At 47.6% G+C, this 19,295-nt stretch overlaps 1 protein-coding gene and 1 long non-coding RNA gene across 3 annotated transcripts in view; one reads left to right on the forward strand and one right to left on the reverse strand.

Moving 5' to 3' along the window:
- The window catches only part of Ints9 (integrator complex subunit 9), a 94,187-nt gene extending 75,159 nt beyond the window's left edge, over nt 1-19,028 (forward strand). For both annotated transcript variants that reach the window (XM_004848431.4, XM_013073403.3), the window contains 6 exons: nt 4,146-4,317; nt 6,369-6,493; nt 8,397-8,564; nt 15,850-15,948; nt 16,809-16,946; nt 18,373-19,028. In XM_004848431.4, the coding sequence (XP_004848488.1) occupies nt 4,146-4,317; nt 6,369-6,493; nt 8,397-8,564; nt 15,850-15,948; nt 16,809-16,946; nt 18,373-18,549 (879 nt within the window). In that variant the 3' untranslated portion in view covers nt 18,550-19,028. The remainder of the gene's footprint in view (nt 1-4,145; nt 4,318-6,368; nt 6,494-8,396; nt 8,565-15,849; nt 15,949-16,808; nt 16,947-18,372) is intronic.
- LOC106009712 (uncharacterized) lies at nt 1,179-15,850 on the reverse strand. The gene is made up of 3 exons (XR_015453333.1): nt 14,468-15,850; nt 13,385-13,536; nt 1,179-9,851 (listed from the first exon to the last, which is right to left on the reverse strand). It is a non-coding gene; the product is annotated as an uncharacterized LOC106009712 (long non-coding RNA).
- Nucleotides 19,029-19,295: the final 267 nt, after the last annotated feature.

Genomic DNA, 19,295 nt, shown 5'->3' on the forward strand with positions numbered 1-19,295 from the left:
ATTCGTGTAGAGGAAAGCTATTGATTTTTGTGTGTTGACCTTGTAACCAGCTACTTGACTGAATTTGGTTATTAAGTCTAGAAGACTTTTGGTGGAGTTCTTGGGGTCTTCTATATAGAGTATCATGTCATCTTCAAATAATGACAATTTGACTTCTTCATTTCTTATCTTTATTCCTTTTATTTCTTTCTCTTGTCTAATTGCCGTGGCTAATGTTTCCAGAACTATATTGAACAAGAGTGGTGATAGTGGACATCCTTGTCTTGTTCCTGATTTTAGTGTGAAGGATTTCAGTTTTTGACTATTTAGTATGATATTGGCTGTTGGTTTTTCATAGATGGCTTCTATCAGTTTGAGGTAGAGACCATCTATTCCAATTTTTTGTAAGGTTTTTATCATAAATGCATGTTGGATTTTGTCAAATGCTTTTTCTGCATCTATGGAGATAATCATGTGGTTTTTGTCCTTGGCTCTATTGATACAGTGTATTACATTAATTGATTTTTGTATATTGAACCATCCCTGCATCCTTGGGATGAATCCCACTTGATCAAGGTGTATGATCTTCTTGATGACAAATACACTACAAAGAGTGTGATCATTATGTATATCTAAATTGTACCAATAAAATTAAAATTGAAAAATAAAAAGATGTTTAGCTGGGCACGGTGGCACATGCCTATAGTCCAACATTTGGGGGAAGCTAAGTTGGCCATCATAAGGTCGGGTCCCACCTGGGCAACTTAGTGAGTCCCTCTTTCCAAATGAAAAGGACTGGGGATATAGGTCAGTGGTGGAGCACCCTGGGTTTGACCCTCAGCACCACACACACAAAAGAGGATGTTTAAATTGGTATAAGTACTGTAACAGACTTCTTGGCAACATCTCCTAGGTCTGGACAGCATCCTCTATGCCTTAGCAGTTTTATTCCTTAAGTATACACTGAGTACTAAGTGTGTACTAAGTACATAGGTATGTTACCAACCAAGAGCACATGTAAATGTCTTGATGGACTTCTTGGTAACAGTACTGATGTACACTATGTGTCCCTCAGCTGTGGAATGGATTTTATGGTATATTCACACAGTGGGATACTGAACATTCATGAGAATGAATCGACTCCAATTGCATACAATAGTGCAGGTAAACTTCACAAACATAATGTGAGAGGCCAGACATAAAAGAGTAGTATGGTGTGGTTTTATTCACATAGAAGTTCAAAAACATTACAAGGAAACATTACAAAGTAATATAGAAGCCAAAATACTGGTTATTTTGGAGATGGGGGGAGGGACAGTCAAGACTGGAAGGAGTCAGGGATTTCCAAGGAGCTGGTAGTGCTTTGTTTCTTGATGCACATGTGTTCAAGTGATGTGTTCTTGATGATGTGCATGTGTTCAGTTTGGATTTTAAAAAGTCAAGGTTAGGAGTTACAATTATAAAAAGCAAAGGCTAGAATTAATCTTGTGTTGGATTGAATTGGTAGTATACATAGATAGACATAATACGTTTAATGGATTTAGTTTTATTTATTTTGCAATTTACTATTTGACACAGAGTAAACTGCAACAAATCATTGCTAATTATTTTAAGTTAAACTGCTCTTTTCCCACTCCAAAGGATAGGTTACCTAGGATGCCAAGTGAAAGGTTTTGAAGAAGTTATTTTTTAGTCCTCATACTTTACATGTGGTGTTCTTACAATCTGTCATTACCACAGTGAAATTCAGGCTAATCAGAGAATTCAGCTGGAGATGCAGCTCAGTGATCAAGCACTTGCCTAGCACACACAGAGCCCTGGGTTCAATCCCTAGTACGCTAAAACAAAACAAATTAAGCATGGGGAAACATATTTTGTTGCTGTTCATTCCGTCTACTCTTCTTATTCCATCCACACGTGACAGCCTATTTACACATTCATGACAGGCCATAATTCATATGTCTCGCTGCCAGATGGCTCTAATTTGAATTTGGTCATTCCCGCCAGCTTAAATCACTCTGGTACGTGCATGAGTGTCCCATCAGGCAGCTTGTACCATTTTCTCAGGGCATCTTTGATTACAGTATTGCAAAGAAAGGCACTGAGGGGCCAGGGAATTAGCTCGGTGGTCTTGCCGCCTGCATCGCAAGCGCAAGGACCCAAGTTCGATCCCCAGTACAAAAAAAGGCACTGAGTTAGCAGACCACATGTCATCATTACAGTTCCTTAAGGAACTCATGTGGTCATAGGTGGGGCTTTTTCAGAGGTGGCTGGATCTAGGGTGTGTGATGCTGGGATTGATTCATGGTGCAGTGCTAGGACCAAGGGCACTAGGATTAAGGGTGTGAGTGCTTCCTGTCCTAATTAGCCTGGGTAAGATAAAAGAGCTGCTACCTTCTGCCCACCATGAACTGTTTCTCCTCTGCCATGCCACCCTGCCTCTACAAACTGTGAGCTAAATAAACCTTTCCACCCTTAACTTGTGAGTGTTGGGTATTTTGTCTCAGCATGGAGAAAAGTAACTAAAACACGTGTTGAGAAAGTTGTTTTTTAAACAATAACTGATATTGAGGACTTAGGCCAAGTTTAGAGTGTCAGGAAGCAAGAAGAGTTAGACTAAATCAGGCCAGAGCACTTCATTAAAAGTTTCAGGTATTGAGGGCTCCTGGGTGTGGCTCAGTTGTAGAGAGCATCCTGGCTTTCTCGAGGCACTGGGTTCCGTCCCCAGCACCGCCAAACCAAAACTAAAACAAACCAGTTTCAAGTATGTTATTACTAAAAGGATTTGAGTTTTCCTTCTATTCTGAAAGTCAGATAGTAGGTAGAAACTTGATTTGGGCTCCGTTTCATGACGGTTCCCAATTTAGAGTGGTTCCATTTAAAATTATTTTACTTTCTGACAACGGTGTGAAACCACAAGTGTTAGGTAGAGACTGTAGTTCACACTGGGGCTGGGCCGGCGTGTAGCACGCAGGCGAGGTTCGGGGCAGTGTCCAGTGTCCGGCCAAGGCTCCCGATCCGCCCCGTGATTAGGAGCGGAAGTGGCCGCGCCCGCAGTGCGCTGTGTGGCTAAGCGGTAATGTTTGGGAGTTGGTGTGTAAACGCTTCTCCATGTCCCATATTCCAGCCTGTGGTGAGTTTATCAGGATGTAACCCAACTGTAAACTGAGGAGCATCGATATTTATTTTTCAATTATTCTATTTTACAAAGAAGTACACAGGGTTCCCATGTATTCCTGCCCTCCCCACGCAGTCTCCTCCACTGTGAAACCCCATTACCAGAAGAGTACGTTTTTTGTTAAATGATGAACCCGCGCGTTTACCACCCGCAGTCAGTAGAGGTCACTCTCGAGGCTGTAACGTTCTCAGGGTCTGCACGGGCTTATAATGACACGCATCCTCTGCTAGAGTGTCACCTGCAAGCGTTTCACTGCCCCGAAGTCCCCTGTGCTCCACCCTCCTTCCCCTCAGCCCCTGGCACCCACCGATCATGTTACTGTCTCCACGTTTTATCATCTAGGCTGTCGCACAGTTGGAATCATGCAGCACGTTGGCCTCCTTCACTTAGTAATCAGTTCCTCCGCCTCAGATAGCATTCCTTTGCCAATGTTCCAGTTTGTCCGTTTCCCCAGTGAAGGACAGCTTGCTTGTTCCCAAGCTCTGTAGCAAATGTGAATAAAGCTGCCGTACACATCTGTGTGCAGGTTTTTGTGGAGATTAAGTTTCCAAGTCTTTTAGGTAAATATCAAGGAGCATGATTGCTGATCCTGTGTTAAGTACTGTATATGTTTAACTTTGTAAAAAAAAAAAAAAACTGCCAGACTGTCTTCCCAAGCGACACACCATTTTGCATTCCCAGCAGTGACTGAGGGTCCCGTTGCCCCACATCCTCATCGGCATTTGGTTGTCAGTGTCCTAAATTGTGGCCGTTCCAATAGGCGTGAGGCAGCAGCTTGTTGTAATTTATGTTTCCTACTGGCTTTCGGTATCCAGTGTCTCTGTAACAGTTCTTTATCAGATGCGTGTTTGGTGGATGTTTTCTCCCAGGGTGGCTTTCTGTCTTCGTTTGTATTTTTAAGTCGTGTTTGCACATCCTCCCACACTCTGGCTCTCCTTCAGCCCAAGCAGGCTAACAGTTCTTCCTGTGTTGTTTATGCGTCTTCCAGCTCATTCAGACCAACAAACTGAAGCACTACCCCAGCATCCATGGAGACTTTAGCAATGACTTCCGGCAGCCGTGTGTGGTGTTCACCGGGCACCCTTCGCTCCGGTTTGGGGACGTGGTCCACTTCATGGAGCTCTGGGGAAAATCTAGTCTCAACACTGTCATATTTACAGGTAAATTCACAAAATAAACTCACCCTTGCCCTTTCCTCTGGGACCAGCAGTGGCTGCAGCAGGGTGGACCCAGGAAAGGATCTGCTGGAGCTACCGACCTGAGCATCGTTCTGCTGAATGCACCAAAGAGCCACTAGCGAGGGAGGAAGTGAAGCGATGGTGCTGTTAGATAACTGTCTGTCGAACACCATTTTGCTCCTTTAGGTTTTCCCAAGGTGCAATTCTGCTCAACTGCTTTTCAGTGGATTTGTTTATCACTGCAAGAACTGATTCCAGTACCTGCTCTCTTGCTTTACCTTTAGGAGTTGTTATCCATGGATCTTTCTCCTTTGTAGTTTACTCTGGCTTCTCCGGAGTCAAACCCCTCAGGAAAAAAATCCTTTCATGAGGTGAAGTATGGGATTGACTTAGCTAATTACTGCATTAGCAGTTTATGGTCTTCACGCTGATTTGGGTTTTGGGAAATCTGCATGCTAGGAAGTAAAACAGTTTGGTCTGAAATCTGGCCCAACTTGATACAAATGTAGCCATGCACCTTCCTGGGCCCCATTTTTCCTTGCTGTAAGTGGGAAAGCTCTCAGATACCACAGCTGCTTTTCTGTCTCTACCACCTTTGGGTCAAAGGCAGCAGCAGTTGGGTCACAAGACACAGCACACAGTACCTAGGACTTGGCCATACTGAGAAGGTGGGTCAGAGAAGGCTATGGGCCAGCGCCAGGCTTGGTCTTTCCTGTTCCCCAGCTATGACTTTCAGGACAGTGGGTGTGGTATCAGCACAGGGACACCCAGGAGTGCTGGATTTGGTACAGATGTTCCTTTAGCCAGCTAAGAAGAAAACAAAGGCTATGTGATCATTCGTGACAACTCTGGGTAACGAGTTTGCATTTAAACTGGTTCGTCAGGCTTCCAGAGCAGTTGTGTAGTTTCTGATATCTACCAGCGGGAGAGCCACCTTTTTCACTGGTGTGATGGCTGTTGTCACATTAAAAAATCAGTATTCCCCTTCTAGGCGGCCTGTTCTTACCTCATTTGGGAGTTCTGGGAATTTTTTGGGAAACATGATCCGCTGGAGGTGGTAATTTAAGTATCTGAACATTCTGAAGCCACGCGTGGTGGTGCATGCCTGTAATCCAAGTACTCTGGGAGGCTGAGGTAGGAGGGCCCCAAGTTCAAGCCCAGCCTGGGCAACATTGCAATTTAGACAGACCCTGTCTCAAAAAATTTTTTTCAAAGTATGAGGAAGGGTGGCTGGGATAGCTCAGTGTAAAGGCCCTGGGTTCAGTCCACAGCACCATCAAAAAATACGAAAACCAAAAACAGTAGAACTGGTGACTGTGGAGAAGTTAGTGTGCTGGTGAGCACAAGTTCGTGGCCCACGAGAAGCAGGCCCCTCACTGGACACTGCCCAGACTGTGGGAATCCCAGCAGCATCTCTCACATCAGGAGGCTCCAGGCAGCAGCCTCTCTGAGAGCCCTGCACGTCCCTGCAGTGTGGGCTGCAGAGGAAAAGCTGGGCCACAGGACAAGGATACAAGGATGGCTCCCCGTGTGGGGCCAGGCCTCCTGCTGGGAGCGACTGTCTCACGAGGGCTTGGGGATAGCCTGATGGTTTGTCCCAAAGCTGGTATCAGCTCCCATGCCTGGCATAGCAGGCTGGGATGGCCTCTGCACTGCAGTTGCGCCGCGGCTTTTTGTACTTAATCAGCGTCTTGTGGGGGAACTTGGAGATATGTACAGATCCTCTTCTTCCTTACCTTCGTGTTTTAGCATTTACCGGTGATTGTAGTCGGAATTCATTCTTGGTGTGATTCATTTCTTTACACTGACCAGCTGGCATTTGTTGTAAAGCACTGCATTCTCTCCTCTCCCGGTATCTCATCCACGCTTTATGGTGAGCACTCCGAGCCTACATCTGTGCCTCCCAGCCCTGGTCCACCCGAAGGTTTACCCTGCCCTCCTTTCTGGCTTGAAGCCCTACCCCACACCCCCTGCACCCACCCCGCAGCTGCTCTCTTGCCTCTCATTAAAACGCCCTTCTGTGCTCTCCCTAGAACCCGACTTCTCCTACCTGGAGGCGCTGGCTCCCTACCAGCCCTTGGCCATGAAGTGCATATACTGCCCCATCGACACACGCCTCAACTTCATCCAGGTGTCCAAGCTGCTTAAAGAAGTGCAGGTGATGAAGGACATGGCCCTGCTGCTCTGTAAGGCTGCCTGCATTCCAGCCCCATCCTCGCAGCTCCCAGACAGCTGCATGGCGCTGGGACAGGTCCTGCTGACGCTCTGACTTGAGAGTAATGGTCTTCGAGCCCTGCACAAAGTTCCCAGCCTGAAGAAATCAAAAGTACAGGGAAAGAAGACAAACAGTTACTTTTGTTTTGTTTTGTTTTTGGTACCAGGGATCGAACTCAGGTCCTTGCGCTTGCACAGCAGGCAGTGAAACCACTGAGCTAAATCCCCGGCCCACAAACAGTTACTTTTGATGAGGCTCAGTTGTGTCCACCTAAAAGCAGGGTGTCACGTGCCCCCTCAAAAAAGTCATTCTAGAAACATATTTACCAAACTTAGAGGCAGTTTTATTGCAACCCATATTGGGCCCTGTTACACAAACTGTTGTTTTGGTTTGTTGTTCATTTGATCCATTTTGCATTTTCTGCCCTAGTGAAAGGGAAGAAGTCGTTGGGGTGAAATGTGAGATAAAAGGATGAATCTGCCCAGAAGGAAAGTGTAGATGGGAGCCAGGGGTATTTGGTGGGTGTTTGGCAGTTGGGACTGGGAAGGCGGACTGGAGTTGACATGGAGGGAGGTACAGGGAGAGGAAGATTTCTGCTTGGCTGTTAATCAGGACTTCCAGCCTACAGTGCTGAGGGCCCTGGCACGGCCCTACCTCTGCACCTGCTCAGTTAGCAGGGTGCACTTAGCTCTGTCCACTTCCTGGTGTAGTCAGGAGTTGCCTTTCTGCCTCCTCACAGGATCTGGGTGTCAGGAAGAGAGGCCCCTACCCAGAATGCTCGGGCAGGAGTGAGAAACGGAAGGCCCTGGGCAGGTGGGAAGGTGCACCTGGTGCTATGCAGCTTGCTGGCCCTTTGGAAGGCAATCTGGGTTTTCTCTAGGCCTTAGGCGCCGGCTTTGGGCCTACATGAAAGGAATTCGATGCCGACTCTGTGCTCACCCCAGGGAGGAACAGCTAGGAGCCTGGTGAATTTCGTTACTGAGTAACTTCAGATGCCAGGCCTAAGCTGGCATGTGCTGTTGCACCGGTGTGCTCATACTGGAAACGGGAACCAGCTGGTTGCCACTCAGAAGAAACCCGAGTCCTGTGCACACTAAGACAGCTGTGAGAAGCTGGAGAAGTGAGGAAGAGCAAATGGCATTTGCAGAAGAAGCACTAGCTGGAAAGAGCAAGTGCTGTGTCGCATCCCCCAGCTCTGCCTGCTGGAAGTACTTAGTCCCCGTGTTAATGGCTTAGTCCAGACCCTTAAGTGAAAGCAGGAACAATGCAATGGCCTTGTGAGTTGTCAGCATTAGTTTCCAGTTGGGTGGTGTTTGTCCAAAGTAAATGTCAATTTACTAAGGTTTTTTCTCTGAAGAAAAAGGAAACTTTCTTAAAGTTCCGTATCTGATTTGTTGTCACACATGGCAGAGTGTGATCTGCCAATTGCCTAAGAAACTCTGAGTCTAGGCCTCCCAAGCAGCACAGACAGTTTCAGTTCCACCTCCTGCCTGTCTGTAAGGACTGAAGGCCAGGGCTGCTGTGCCCTTAGGGCGCCTCGGACCAGCTGGGAGTAGACCTTCATGGATGTCACCCTGAAAGTCACTCAAACAGAATGAGAGAAGTGTTTAAATGCAAACTGAGGCAGTAAACCCTTTGCTCGTCCTTGTGGCCGGCAGCTTGGTCTTCCCGGAGAGGGGCACCCTGCTTTCCCTGCACGGTCCTCGTCTCCGTTGCTGTCGCTTGAGTGTGAAGGCACGAGAGTGCCACATGGCCTACAAGGGCCTGACATCCGGGAAGCCAGGATGAGGAAGAGTGGGGCGCTCTGGTCCCCGGCCGCCCCTGACCCTGTCCCATTGCTCCCCAGCCCCTGCACGTGGTCTGTCCGGAGCAGTACACCCAGCCACCCCCGGCCCAGTCACACAGGATGGACCTCATGATCGACTGTCAGCCCCCACCCATGTCCTACCGGCGGGCCGAGGTCCTGGCCCTGCCCTTCAAGCGTCGGTACGAGAAGATCGAAATCATGCCTGAGGTGAGTGACCCTTTCTCGTCGTCAAACTCAGATTTAACTGCTTGAGTCAAAATGGTCGCTGAGTTGTCTTTCTTTGGGGTTTGTCAAATAGGAATGAGTGAAAGAACAGACTCCTAAGGAAGTAACTGGGTAAAGAGGTGGGGTGTGAGCCTCTGGTTTTCAGTGCTGCCCCCTAGCTGGATGTTCAGTGTGATCCTACAGCCCAAAGTGCAGGCTGGAGCCGGGGAAGGGGGCTTGTGCACCAGGGCTGGCGCGGGCCTTGACCGCCTTACGCTGTGCTTCTGGCCTTCTGGACCTCATTTATAACTGAGGGATGGGTATGCATGCGGAGAGGAGGGAAATAAGAATAACTAGAAAAGAAGGAACGTAAATGTGTTATTTGTATGCCTTTTAGCACAACATGGTTTCGGTCTGTCATAGTCTAAATATTTGTAGTTCTCTGAAATCTTAGGGGGTTTTTTGGTTTTGTTTTAGCTTTTTCTTGCAGTACTGGGGAATCGAACCCAGAGCCTCATACATGCTAGGTGAGCACTTTACCACTGAGCTACACCTGCAGCCCTTTTTATTTCAATTTTGAGACAGGGTCCCACTACATTGCCCAAGATGGCTTCAAACTTGGAACCCTTCTGCCTCAGCCTCCTGTGTAGCTGGGATTACAGACATGCAGCACCAGGCTCTTAGCTTATGTTTTCATCGGGAAGAAGCAAAAGGCATACTGTATATGTGGGACAGTCGGGGCAGGTTGTGTGCTTAAGTGACATCCATGACAAAGGCAGCAAGAAGGGAGAATGGGCTCTGAGGTGACCGTGCAGGCCACTTCTGGCTTCCTTTTCCTCTTAAGACAGCTTGGAGTATTTTAACAGAGGGCTGGAAGAAATAGTAAAGCTCGCTGGTAAGCCAGCGTGCCCAGCATTCTTTCTGCGTTCGGGTTTAGGAACGCTGTCCAGACCTTGGTTCTGAGCTCCAGGCTCCTGACGTTGCTCCTCCGGCCCCAGTAAGGCTGGTGCAGAGCCGCTTTCCACACATGGATTCCTTTGCAGAAATAAGCAGAAAGGCAGTGTCCTTAATTAAGAACAATAGATAAGGCAGATCCAAGCAATTTTAATAATTAAATTGGATGAAGGATTCAGCAGTACCAAACTAGAGTTTAAATGCAACCAGTGCCGCTTCTGTTAAGTAGGTGGGCGTTACACTGTGCAGTCCTTCTCATGCCCAAGTGCTGGGACTGCCAGCCGGCGTGCACCACCGCCCACCACTCTGAAGGTCATTGGATGTCTGTGGTCTCATCTGTAAAAGGAAAAATGAATTTTCAGTTGGAACCTGTGAATGCAGCATTTTAGATTCTAATGAAGTGGCTAAGCAGTTTCTAATTTCAGCTTATTTGGGCGGGAGGAGACCAGGGTGACCAGCTCAGTCCCCCTGCAGGCTCTGGGTCAGGCTAAGTAACCAGTGAGCCTCCTGCAGGGCGGCCAAGGCTCTTTGGGGACAGTGGTCCCCCTGAGACTTCACCCAAAGCTCTGCACAGCGGCTCCTTGCCTTAGACTCCTAGTCTCCCCATTCATCCGGTTTAATATGGCCTGGACTGAAACGGTTTCATTTCAGAATGTTGGCATTGAATAATGATCTTTTTTTAAATGAAGGACAGAGGAAAGCAGGTTTCCTCTTCCAAAAAAGGAGATTTTCATTTTGTTTGTAGCACAGAAGTGGTGTAAATCATGCCCACTTCTAATTTTATGGTGGCTTAATGTATTTTTTTTTCTGATTTTGCTTTTTCATTTTCCCATTTTGTTCATCTTACAGTGAAAGACACTGGCCTGGTGTCTTTGGGTTATTTTTATTACTGCATGTTTGTAGTCCATGCAGTTTACAGTCATCTGAGGAGTGGGTACATGATACAGCTTGTTTCTTTCATCTCCTTCCTTTTCCCTCCCGTTAACCATATGAGTCTAGGAATCTTTCCATTTCTTCACAATTTTCCAGTTTGTTAGAATACAGCTTTTCAAAGAAGTTATTGACCATCTTTTGGATTTTGACAGTCTGTTTTGGGGTTTGGTTTTTTTTGGTTTTGGTTTTGTTTTGTTTCGGTACCAGGGATTGAACTCAGGACCTTGTTGACAGTCTGGTTTGATTTTGCCTTTTTCATTTCTAATTGCGTTCATGAGAGTCTTTTCTGTCTTTCTCTTGGTAAGTCTAAGGGCTTATCTATTTTGTTTATTGTTTTGAAGAACCAGCTCTTTGATTTTTTTTTGTCTTGATTTCAGGGATTTCCTCTCTAATCTTTATAATTTCTCTCCTTAATTTTGATTTGGGCCTGGCTGTTGCTTCTCAAGTATCTCAAGATTCTTCATAAAGTTATTTATTTGAGCTCACTCTATTTTCCTAATGTGAACATGGATTGCAATGAACTTTGCTCACAGGACTGCTTTCACGGTGTTCCAGAGGTTTCATTGAGTTGTAAAGGCAGTCATTAACTTTCATAATTTTGTTTTTCCTTGATTTTTTTTCTAGGATCTATTGGTTGTTTAGGAGTATATTGTTAATTTTCCAGGTGCTTCTATCTTTTTCCATGATTTCTTCTGTCATTGATTTCCATCTTCATTGTTCAGTGCTCTGATAGTACACATGGGGTAATTTCAATTCTTTTGTATTTATTTAAGCAGGTTTTGTGGACTGCTATGCAATCTATTTTGGAAAAAGTACTGTGGGCTGCAGAAAAGAATGTATACTCTGTTGTAGTGGCATGGAATAGTCTGTAGGTATCTGTTAAGTCCATGTTCAAGGGTGTCGTTCAGCTCTGATATTTCTTTTGATTTTTGGTTTAGTTGGTCCCTCTTTGCAAGAGTGGTAAGATCCTTTACTATGACTTCTAGTATTTAGTAATTGATCTTTTCTGTTCAACAGTATATGTTTTATGAAGATAGGTCCTTCTGTATTCAGTCCATAAATATATAAAAATGTTCTCTCTTACGGGATTATTCCCTTAACCAGTAAGTAGTGGCCTTCTTTGTCTCTTCTAACCATTTTTAGCTTGAGATTTACCATGTCTGAAATTAAAATTGCTACCCCTGCTTGTTTTCAAGGTCCTGGTGCATGAAATACTGTTTTCCATCCTTTAATTTTTACTCTAAGAATATCTTTTTGGACTAGATTAATTTCTTGAATACAACAGACTTGGATTCTGTTTTTTGATCCAGTCTGCTAATCTGTGTCTTTTAGTTGGAGAGTTGAGGCCATTAACGTTGAGAGATATTACTGAGATCTGTTATTTACTATCACATTGCATTCTTTCTCTGTTGGTGGCTCCTCTGTTTTTCTTTTCCTGTCAGTTTTTGTTGTTGTTTATCCATTGACCTTAGGTGGTGTTCTCTTTTCATCTGGGTTTGTAGCTATATTACTTTCATTGTTACTGTCTAGTATTTTCTGGAGTGCTGGTTTTGTAGTCATAAATCTCTTGACTGGTCTTTTTAATGAAATGTCCTTATTTCTCTATTTTGAAAAAAAATTTTTCTGGGTAGGGTAATCTAGGCTGGAAGTTATTTGCTCTTAGGACATGAAATGCAGACATTCCTTGCTTAACAGTGACCAAATTACATGCCTGGCACTAGGTCAAGTAAATTGTTCACTAAATGAGGAATTCTATATAGTATGTGCATTACAATATTCAAAAGAAAGAAATGGTCAAAAGAAACTCCATTCTGATGGCTTTGCTTTTATTTGCATAACTGTTACATGTAGTACTGTAATGTATAACAACAGTACTGTACTGAACAGTATAATCAGCAAAAATTACAGTACTGTATAAACAAGGTATACTGTACCAAAAAGGCACTGCAGCTCTATAAACAAAATGTACAGAACTGTACAAAAACGAAACAGCTGCTAAGTGAGTCTGAGCAGCAGGTCATAAATCTGAAGTCATTAAACAGGTAGGTCAGTAAACAAGGAATATCTGTACATCACTTCAAGCTCTTCTTGTCTTTGAAGGATTATGTTGAGAAGTCTGCTGTAATTCTAATGGGTTTACCTTTATATGTGATTTTATTTTTCTGACTGCTTTTAAAATTCTGGTTTCTAATTGGATATCTGGCCATTTAATAAGGATATGTCTTGGTGAGCTGCTTTTTTCATCACAGTTGTTTGGTGTTCTAGCAGCCTCACCTCCTTATATGTTTGGGAAGTTCTCTGCTATGATTTTTATACACATATGAGTAATTCCATCTGTGTTCTAGCTTTTCTCCAACTCTAGTTAGCCTTAGGTTGGACATCTTTGTGTCATCTAGTAGCTGCTAGATGGTCGTCACCTCAGTTGCCTACTGCTGAGGAGACCCTAGGAGCAGACCCTGGCGTGTGCTCATCCAGCTGGGGCTCGTCGGGTCGGTCCCAGGGATTCTCCTGAGCTGGGCGCGTGGCGTGGCCCCAGAGGGCAGCCGCAGTGGGCACAGCCATCTGGCCAACCCCAGGCTTTCTGCCTGGGCACACAGCATAGGCCTCTTCTGGATTCTTGTCTAGTAGCTGACAGTGGCTGGGAATAAAGGCATAGGTTTAGATGTCAACACTCTAGGCCAGCAGTCCTCAAACTTTTTGATCTCAAGCACCTTCAAAAATTAGGGCCTCAGGAGCTTTTGTTCATGTGGTTATATTTATTGATATTTGCTGTATTACAAATTTAAACTAAAATATTGTTAAGACATGAATTCATTTTAAAATATCATTACAAACCTATTGTATGTTAACATAAGTAAAGGATAAAAACAAAAGCAAAATTCAGTGTTAGTCGCAACACAAGAGAGAAGTACTTTAGTTCGGTTTTTGTGTATTACCTTGTCCGCCGTTCATGTGCGTGTGTATACTGGAATCATGCCCGGTAGACTTTTTCACCCAACTGCAACTATGCTGTATCCTTAAAGATATTTCAGGGATTGGAAATGTAGCTCAGTGGTAGAGCATGAGGCCTGGAGTTTAATCCCCAGCACTGAAAAAAAGAAAAATCAGGTTTCTGTTTTAATGGCTGCATAAGTCTATCATAAGCAAATTATAATTTTAACTGTTAATTTGCTGGTGGACATTTATTATTTCTCCTAACACTTTCAGGTGCACCCTTTTATTTAAATCGAGTTTGTTTTTTCATAGGAAAATTTTCTGAATTTGGCATTTCTGGGTTAAAGCTTAAGAACATGTTTTATAGCTCCAGGTTACACATTGCTGTCTTGAGCAACCCAACTGGAAGCCTTTTTCCCAGGTTCCTCAGGCTTAAAACGCTGCTGAAATCCTTGGGTTCTTGTTTTATACCCTGCTGTTTCGCCCCCAGGAAAAGCCTCTCTCCTCATGTGGGAGCCAGAGGGAGGGGTTCCAAAAGGACCTTAGAAAGCACACCTCTAGGAGTCAGAAATAACAGGATTGTTCTCCTAAGCCAGGAATAACCCGTGCCCACAGTTGGGGGAGGGCTGGCCCCACCCAGCTGAGCCCTGCCCTGGCTGGGGGCTCCAGCTGCAGAGTCTGTGACTGACTTTTCAGATCCGTTTCTGGATATGAATAGGAAACAGCATATGGCAGATCAGTACAAAGCTCCCAAAGCTGCTGTATTTGTTAGCAATGGCAGCTGCCAGGCAGCAGGCGCTAACAGCCCACAGCTTTGTCCCCTCAGTCCCTAGGTTGTTGTCATTGTTCTCTACAGGTCCCAGTTCTTGGGAAGATACTGTCATGGCTCTTAAAGTGCAGTGTAAAATAGAACCAAAAGAATTATTTAAACACATGCCCGGGAAATGCATGGGTGAGATGAAATGGTTATATTCTAGTGCTGCTTTTTATTTTGCCACTACTAAAGGGGGTTTGTCTTCCCCCAAATGAAGGGGTAGCCTCAGGCTCCTTTAAGGATCCTCCTTCCAGTCCGTTCAGGGTAGTACCTGGGATGTCAGTCCTTGGGTGCAGTTCTTATGAGAATCACTTGTGGGGTGCACATGGACACCCTCCCTCCCAGAGGTGCTGAGCCGCAGTTACTGTACACCCCAGGCTGACTTCCACGGCGACAGAGCTGCCTCCTCGTCTCCTATGAACAGCCCCAGCTGGAGTCTCCCTGGAATCTGGTCCACCTGCCCGGGGAGAGCCTCTCCCCTGCTTGGCTTCCATGCCAGCCTGACCTGGGCAGGGAATAATGGGGTGCAGAGGAGAAGCAGTTTAGAGTGGCAAAGGTGAAGGACAGGACCTGGGGCGGGCAGGAGGCTCACACAGTGCTGTCCCCGAAGGCAGGAGCTCTCCCATTTAGCCCGCGCCCTGTGCTTCCTTACTCAGGGAACAGCCCGCCCTTGCGCATCCAATTCCCAGTCTGATCACACGGCGTGGGCCTCGTCCTCTGCCCACCCAACACTGGTCGTCCCATACGGCGCCGCCATGCCTGTCTGTCTGTGCTGCTAAGTTAGGGTGGCTTGCTGGGTGGAAGTCTGATGTCCGTGAGGCCCAGGACGGCCCCACAGCTAAACCCCAGTGCCCTGTCCCTAGGCAGGGGATGATGCACACGCTCCTGTCCCTGTCACATCTGACACTAACCACCTGGCAAGGAGCCCGAGGCCAGCGTGACTGCGCAGCCTGGTGGGCCCTGGGCCCTCTCCACACGGAGCCACTTCCCCGGAGACAGGAAGCCTCTCAGCCTCCAGCCCTGGGTTGGAGAGGCTCGGTGAGCATCTGAGGAGGTTGGGGCCCTCAGACCGTGCGTGCAGGAGAGGTGCTGGCACTGTCTGACGGGCGCTGTGACCAAGCAGGAGACGTGACATGCGGCTGCCCTGACCCTGAGTGAGGCCTCTGCCCCTCAGGCAAAAGCACCAAGCAAAGCCCCAAAGGTTCCACATCACTGGAAGGCTCAGGGCTGCGGGTTAGTTCTCTCCCTCTTCCCAGGCCTGTCCATCCGCCGCCCTCATCTCTTCTGTCTTCTCTCCCCTTTATTGTAATCGATAGAGATCTGCATGGTGTATGAATGGTCGATGCGTTTTTCTTCTTTAAAAACACTGTATATTTTTTTTGCATTCTTTCTCCCTTAAGCTGTTCGGCCATTTCAGACTGCACTGATATGATTACAATTGAAGCTCCATCCTGGTAACCATTTAGAGGCCCAGCCTCCCGCACGTCCACACCTTTCCCTCCAGACAGGCCGAGCAGGATGCCGGGAGCATGTGGTGCACTGGTCCTCGGCGTCACCTTCCACCCTGGGCTCTCACAGGAGGGTGAGGCTGAGCCCCTGTGGCCCCCTCATCCCACTCAGGGAGCCCACCTGAAACTCTGCATTTGCTTTCAGCTTGCTGACTCCCTGGTGCCCATGGAGATCAAGCCTGGCATCTCCTTGGCAACCGTCTCGGCCGTGCTGCACACAAAAGACAACAAGCATGTGCTTCAGGTACGACTGGCACAGGGTGGGACACAGGAGGGACCACTCCCTAGACATCACTGCGTAATGCCTACCAAAAACGGCATTCCCTCAAAACTCTCTGGCCACACGGCTCGGAGAAGGAAGGGAAGAGAGACTGGTTAGTGGGCTGAAGCCACATGTCATCCTAAGCTTGCTTCCCAGGGCACATTCCTCACACGAGCGAGCACCTGTCAGGCACCCCCAGAACACTGCAGGGTGACAGGGGTGCCATGGGAAGACCTGAACAGTAGCCAACACAGCCCCTTCCCTAGGGGGCCTGGAAATACACAGCATAAAACCAGGGAGGCCTGGGGCCTTCAACTCAGGAGAGACTGACCCCCATGCGGAGGGCGGCCCTTGTCTCTTGCAAATTCCTCGATGACCTGTGTAACTAACGTGCCGTCGGGCCCTGTGCTGGGGCTGTAGCATGCACGGTTCGTTAGCCCTCACAGAATTCCCATACAGTTCTCCTGCTGGAGCAGTTCCTCTGCCCTCCCATTTCCTGGCTGAAGGCTGACAAAGCTAGGACTTCACCCACGTCAGACCCGGCAGCCAGTGGACTTGGCAGTTGCCGGCAGTTCACTCTTGAGGAAGGTACCTGGAAAGTACTGTACTGAATTGGACTGATGGCAAATTGATAACCAGACCTTGATAAAAAGCAGGTCTTGGGCAGATAAGGCGGGAGCCACGGGGCTAGTCTGGCATTCGCTGGACTCGGGGGCCCACTGGTTTCCACACGAGGGTGACGCCAGGCTTTCCGGGCCCTCAGCCTGTGTCACCAGAGGCTCCCCAGGTTCTGCGCCTTCTCAGAGGCTCTTGGCGAGACCCAGCCTCCGCTCTCCCCCCAGCCCCCTCCTAGGCCTGCGCAGCCTGCAAGCGGCAAGAAGAGAAAGCGCATGAGTGATGACGTTCCGGACTGCAAAGTGCTGAAGCCCCTGCTGAGCGGCTCCATCCCCGTGGAGCAATTTGTGCAGAGCCTGGAGAAGGTGAGCGACTGCCTTGCACGGCCGCCTGCCCTGCTCCTGCTTGTCGCTGGGGCCCACTGTCCTCTGTAGCTGGGGGCCTCTCCCACCCTGCTTCCTGTGGAGTGGACTGCGGAGAAAGCCCTTCCTCAGAAACCCAGCTGTGACAGGTGGGACGGGGAAAGGCCAGGGCAGAGGACCACCCGCCGGAGTCGCACTGGTCCATAGGAAGCTGCTGGCTGCCCAAGGAGACCCAGGTCTCAGGCTGAGTGACGATGGGGGGTGATTCGAAGACAGGTCAGAGGCAACCATGTGAGAGGACACCGGGTCTGTCTCTGTCTCAGCGCCCATCCACCCTGCACCCCAATGGCTGCTTCTCCCAAATGGATGGTTTCTTGTCTACAATTAACATGCTCTTACTGGCTTGAACCACCAGTGGTACATACGGATCTAATCACTTTGACCAGTCCCCATGGGAGTCATGTGTGTGCCACCAGTGTGTCAAGCCACCCAGCAGCAAGACATGAAAAGGGAAAACTCAGCCTTAAAGGTTTTGGAGTTTGGGCTTTGCCACAGGCCTTCGGAATGAGGATGAGAGTCTTTGCTAGGGAGGAGAAGGCACTGCTGCAGACCCGCCGCCCACACAGTGCCACCGTGACCACCCAGCGGGTGGCTTCATCCGACCTCCGGTGTCCCAGTTAAATATCTCAACTCCCAGCTTCTTTCAGGTCTTAAGGCCTCCACTTCGCAGGCTTGGTTTTCTCCCTTTGTCTTCCAACTTTCCCGAGCATCTCTCCGGGCCCAGCCCCAGCCCCATATCCTGTAGATGATCAGATTGGCCCTGCCCTCCCAGGGACTTTACAGGGCTCCTGGTGCCGAATGGCAGGTGTTAGGCTTGGCTGAGAAAGGGCCCCACTTTCTAGGAAGACCTCACTTAGCTCTCCTACCAGACTCACCCAGGAACAGCCGGCTCCCTCCCTTGAGAGGGATTTGCCAAGTGCAAGGTCAGTGGTACCTGGCTGTGAGGACTGGCATTTCCTGAGCATTCAGAACAGCTGATTGACGCTTAGCATGCAGGCTTGGGCCAGGCACCTGGGCAGTGCTGAGGCCAGGAACAGCCTAGCAGCCCAGACTCCTGTGTACAGGGACCTGCTGTGCTCAGCCCAGCCGATGCCTCAGCAGTTTGTAGACATTCTGCCCGGTCTGCATGAGCTTCTGCGAGGCTGGGGCCTTCTGGAAAGTCTACAGAAGTGTGCTTGGGTTGTTTACATAGTTAGCCATGTCCCTGAAGAAATGTACTGAGTGATGTCAAAAATTCCACTTCCTAGAATGTCTTGTGGAGCCCAGGAAGTATTACTTTTAGATATTGCAGTTCCAAAATATCAGTTAGGCCTTGCATTTCAGGATGCTCACCCTCCTCCTTTCTCTCTCTCTCTCTCTCTCGGAGCAGCACGGCTTCAGTGATATCAAGGTGGAAGACACAGCCAAGGGCCATATTGTCCTGCTGCAGGAAGCGGAAACGCTCATCCAGATTGAAGAAGATTCAACCCACATCATCTGTGACAATGACGAGATGCTGAGGGTACGGCTGCGGGACCTTGTCCTCAAATTCTTACAGAAGTTCTGAAGGGGACACAGAACCATTTCCTCTCCCTGAAATTCATCGTGGCTTCCAGCTAAAGAAGGGTGTGATGGGCAGTGTCCTCATGGTGTCCTCTGGCCTCAAGAAAGCAGGTGGCTCTGAGGGGAAAATAATCCAGAGCTCCAGCTGGGATCTGCTGCCTGGCTTCTTGGGAGTTTTTCAGGCAAGAGCTTTTTCTTTAAGCTTCAGAGTCCTGTCCTTTCCAATTCTGGCACTCCTAAACAGCTGAAGGTGACATAGGGTCTTAGGGATTCAGTCTTGCTTAACGGTGGACAGGAAAGTAAAATGGTGACCAGCTTATGTGATGTGGGCCTGTGTTTGCCTTTCATGGTTCGCAGGCCTCTCCTCAGGAACGAGTCTGCTTATCTGCATAGAGGGCTGCACCTAAAAAGAAAGCGGATCCAAAAAAATTAGGTCTTTTATACTGTGGCCTATTCTTGTTAATAAAACTTATTTTTATAGCAGTATGCGTGTATTATCCAACCTAAAATCTAAATAGCTGAAAAAAGAATGAAAATAGAACATAAACTTAGAAAATACCACAGCAGATTTGAATTTGATGTGTGCATTAAATCACATAACCCAGTACTGTTTACAAAAATACAGAGATTTCTTCTTCATTTGTATGGAGAAGTCCTTTCTGTAAGTTCTGTCTCCATGGAAAACACTGAGACTGACGGGTGCCAACAGCTGTGCCTCCCAGAGAAGCCCCTGTTGAAGTACGCATGCAT

Source organism: Heterocephalus glaber, unplaced genomic scaffold, assembly GCF_053883595.1.
Source record: "Heterocephalus glaber isolate CG9 unplaced genomic scaffold, H.glaber_assembly_v1.0 deba00001460, whole genome shotgun sequence".
Classification (NCBI taxonomy): Eukaryota; Metazoa; Chordata; class Mammalia; order Rodentia; family Bathyergidae; genus Heterocephalus; species Heterocephalus glaber.